The sequence below is a fragment of the Amphimedon queenslandica genome, unplaced genomic scaffold, assembly GCF_000090795.2.
Source record: "Amphimedon queenslandica unplaced genomic scaffold, v1.1 AMPQUscaffold_11743, whole genome shotgun sequence".
NCBI classification, from domain to species: domain Eukaryota; kingdom Metazoa; phylum Porifera; class Demospongiae; order Haplosclerida; family Niphatidae; genus Amphimedon; species Amphimedon queenslandica.
The window spans coordinates 4860-8849 of record NW_003548015.1 but is presented as its reverse complement, the minus strand read 5'-3'; the positions used below and the strand labels follow the sequence as shown (position 1 = coordinate 8849).

Genomic DNA, 3990 nt, shown 5'->3' with positions numbered 1-3990 from the left:
CTTTCATAGACAAAATTTCATCCTCGTTATTTGTAGCAACTGATAGTGGTGGCTGTAGATCATCATTTTCTACCCTAAGAGATGGTTGAACCGGTGCCTTTAACTTAGTTGCTGGCAAATTTGGAGTTTGTGGACCTGTGTAAATACATAAACCATTTCAGGAAAAAGCTCTGACATTACCACTTAATTCAAGACAATTTCTTTCTTTACAACATTGCCTTCTTATACCTTGTCCTCCAAATTTTACCATATCAAGACAAAAGGCACATTTCCCACAATCAGGAGCTGTACAGCCTGCACACTTTTGACACCTTCTCCTTCTCTTTTCTAAAAAATACCAGTACCACACACAATGTAGTACACAGAATCAATTTTTTTTACTTTTCACATGTTCTTTTGTAGTTGATGAAGGGGACACTATAGCTTTCTTGTGATTATCTGGTGAGCATATAATAAAAGGTGACTACACATTCAATTTTTACCTTCCAGAATTGAAGATGACGTGAATACTGTACCATTAATCTTGAAATTATCTAAAATGCATAGCAAAAGTGAAAATTTTACATTAAATTAGTGCTACATGTACCTTTTGCCGGTTGTTTTAAGGATGAAATCGAAGTACATGTAGATGTTGTGGCTTTCTTGAGATTATCTAAGTGATGCATATACAATGGTTGATTATACCTAAGTATTAGAATTTAGTATACTTTCAGCAGTCGTCAATTGAGTGTCATGCAGTTCAGTTGTATGACAGTATGGTGTATGGTAAGAAAGTTCTTCAAACACAAATGGCAAGCCACAAGTGTTACAATGACCAGCCATGTTTTCATAACCAAAAACACCCCTATAAAAATACCAATTTAAAACTGTAATATTATCGTTAAGATTTAACCATTGAGCTATTTCTAGAGCGATCTCTTTCCGTAACAGCTTATCATCCGTAACCTAATGAGTAACATTAACTTATTCAGTACTATAATAGTGCTTAATTTACTGTAAAATCCAGAGATTGTTTCAGTGCATAGCACTTTGCATACTATATTAATGCACACATTTATTTCCACATTATGTTATTGTCATAAACTGACCTTACAAACAAACAAACCACAAGAAGTACCATTCCCCTGCTGCGCAATTTTCTATAATTAAAAGGTTAAAATGCTATCAACAATCAGTTACATGTATCTATACCTCGGGTAAATTTTCAGTCCAATGTGTCAAATCAACAGGCAAATTCCTTTTCTTGCATTCATTGGAAAGTGGCTTTCTACAGTATGTGTTCAGTTACCACATATTCTATTTCATCATAAAATACTTAATGTTTGTAGTGTGAAATTGCGTTCCTCTGAATTGAGGATTTGTTATAGAATCCAAAAGTGATATTTCTTTATTAGCAAAATCAACGACCTATTATATTAATGTTATGTAAGTGTCATCCATCAAATAGTTAAAAATATTGACCCATTCATTTTAATCAGTCTTAAGAAATTATGCTTAAATTTTTATGTTGCCGTAACAGCTAAATACAGTAGAATGGCAATGCATGTTAAATAATTTGATCAGGTTTTTGTGGTGCGCCATGGCATATGTACCGTATGGCGTGAAATTTTTGAGGGATGTAAATTTTACAAAATTGCCTAAAAATCTATTTTACTGATTTAATTTTCGTGAATTTATTCCGTCTGCCATGTTGTACCATAATAATATCATTTTTAAAAACATTTTTTGTGAATCTTAAAAAATTGCAAAACCCACAAAATTTACAACCCTCAAAAATTTTGCGCTACACGGTATACGTACATACATTCATTTGGTATAGCAACACATGTATGAAGCTCACTGCATGCACAACAATTTAAACAAGGGACATATTTCTAACACTAACCAACAAAACAAAGTGATTTCTTGTCTTCAAAAACAGTGGAAGAAAAAGTATTCCCTTTACAAACAGTTCATCCTACAATACAAAATAAAAGGTAGGCTCAAGTGCATGAGAGTGGCATAATACTGGGTTAACCACAAAAAGTAGGAATAAACTTAGCCTGTTTATACCGTGAGTAGCTGTAACTCCTTTGATACAGTACCAGTTTTCATGAACAAATCAAGAAAATGGGACGGAAGTGTTGCTAAAATTAAGTCCTACATAATACAGCATATATTATGACATTGTTATAAAATTAGAGATGCATGTACCTTAGTGGAGTATTTTACAACCAACAACTTCATGTAAAAATCTACAACCTACAGAAATGGATCCTGGCACTCATAATTAGTAATTTGACAAGTATACTTCAGCATGGATCCACTCTCTGTTGAGCATTTGATGCATATGTTCATGAGTCATTTGAAATGGTTCAAGATGATAAAGTACCCTTTTAGAAACCTATATCAAGGAAAATCATACTATGCTTAGACTGATACATTTGACATAATAATTATTAAGTATAAGACCCACAGTTTGATCTTCATTTATTAGCTCTTCCTTTTCTATAAAACCAAAATAAAAATTTTAGATTAATAGCTATAAATGTCAAAACCAACCTCTATCACTGTCACATTTCTTTCCTACAGACTCTACAAGAATGATTAAAATATATAAACATAAATTTATGTCACAAACCTACATGTACCTTCTTCATTATTATCAGTATCCCTTGTACGGGGTCGCTTTCTGCCTCCTTTTGTTTCTCTCTTCTTTCTCACATTCTTTCTGAGCTGTGACAGTATACGCTGAGATTCTTTCTCATCCTTAACATCCATGCCAAGATAAAGTTTGGCAGCAATAATGTGACAGCAAGAAGGTGAAACAGCTGGACAACTGCATTTGCTTTTTGGAAACAATGATACAATATGTACCGATGATCCACTTCCTAGAACATTGAAGACACGAAGCTTTGAATCATATGTAATACTGCCACTTGAAAGAATCAAACGGGCACGAGCTAGGCTTGAAAGCATGACATCATTGGTTAAAGGACCTGTCTGTTCACATGCATCTTTCTTTGTATCTACATATACATGCAGCTGTGAGGCTATCTCTTCAGAGTTACTGTTGCGAATTGAACAAACAATATCTTCAGGTGACTGTGTAGGTATATATGTAAATAACTCTGGGGCTTCTTGAAGAGATTTAAATACACTATTTAGTGAGTATTGACCAAGGCCAGAAAATCCCCTTTTAATTTCATTAACATAAAATGCCTGCAGTTGGTACATTGAAAGAACAATGCAATCTAAGGGTGCTTCCTTCCATTGAATTAAATCCTTATAAACTCTGTTGAGTGCTTCCGATTGGTTATTTGTTATTCCACTGTATGCATTAAACAATCCTTTCTCATCTAATTTCCATCTCGCAAGGAATTCAATATCTGCATCAATTTCAGACTTATAGTATTCCAAAAAAGTTTCATCCCACTTTGTTTCAAATTTTTGTAATTTGATTTCATAAGATTCCTTATCTTTTGACCGAAATAGAGAGTTACAATCTTCCAAATAAATGGAAATTTCAGTACCTGGTGCTCCATGACGACGTAACCACATTTTAATGTCTTGCTGAATGTGGTTCCAACAATAAAATAAGCAGGTATTTGGTATCTTAGACTGAACTGCCTTTACAATAGCTTTTTCTCTGTCAGTGACAAAAGAATGATCATATGTTTGTAATGATTTGACACGAGAGGCACATTCACTAATCATACAACAGTGGGTTTCAGCAAACTTCCTTTCGTGTATCATAAACATAGCTGGTATTACAGGACATTCAGAAAAAATTGTGTGTCTGAACAGCATTGAAGAGACATAAAAATCTCCCATCTGGAAGGTGGTATCATACGAAATAAGTTGGCGACCATGCTTTAAATTTATTACTTTATCAAACTCATCCAGTACTTCTTGTAGTCCAAAAATAACAACAAGATCAGGATAAGTGTTTATTCGCCACACAAATCCTGGAACATTGTATGCAATTTCATGGATATTGTATAAACTGTC

At 33.8% G+C, this 3990-nt stretch overlaps 1 protein-coding gene and 1 long non-coding RNA gene across 2 annotated transcripts; both read right to left on the bottom strand.

Annotated features, from left to right (window-relative positions):
• Positions 1-157: 157 nt before the first annotated feature.
• On the bottom strand, positions 158-933 carry LOC109588961 (lysine-specific demethylase 2A-like). Its single transcript, XM_020005067.1, has 6 exons — positions 893-933; positions 708-844; positions 587-652; positions 483-533; positions 382-438; positions 158-327 (listed from the first exon to the last, which is right to left on the bottom strand). Exons 2-6 carry the CDS (start codon positions 820-822, stop codon positions 158-160), a joined length of 459 nt encoding a protein of 152 aa, XP_019860626.1. The 5' UTR covers positions 823-844; positions 893-933.
• Positions 934-1935: 1002 nt separating this feature from the next.
• On the bottom strand, positions 1936-2229 carry LOC109588964 (uncharacterized). Its single transcript, XR_002188450.1, has 3 exons — positions 2194-2229; positions 2053-2139; positions 1936-1957 (listed from the first exon to the last, which is right to left on the bottom strand). It is a non-coding gene; the product is annotated as an uncharacterized LOC109588964 (long non-coding RNA).
• Between the last annotated feature and the right edge of the window lie 1761 nt (positions 2230-3990).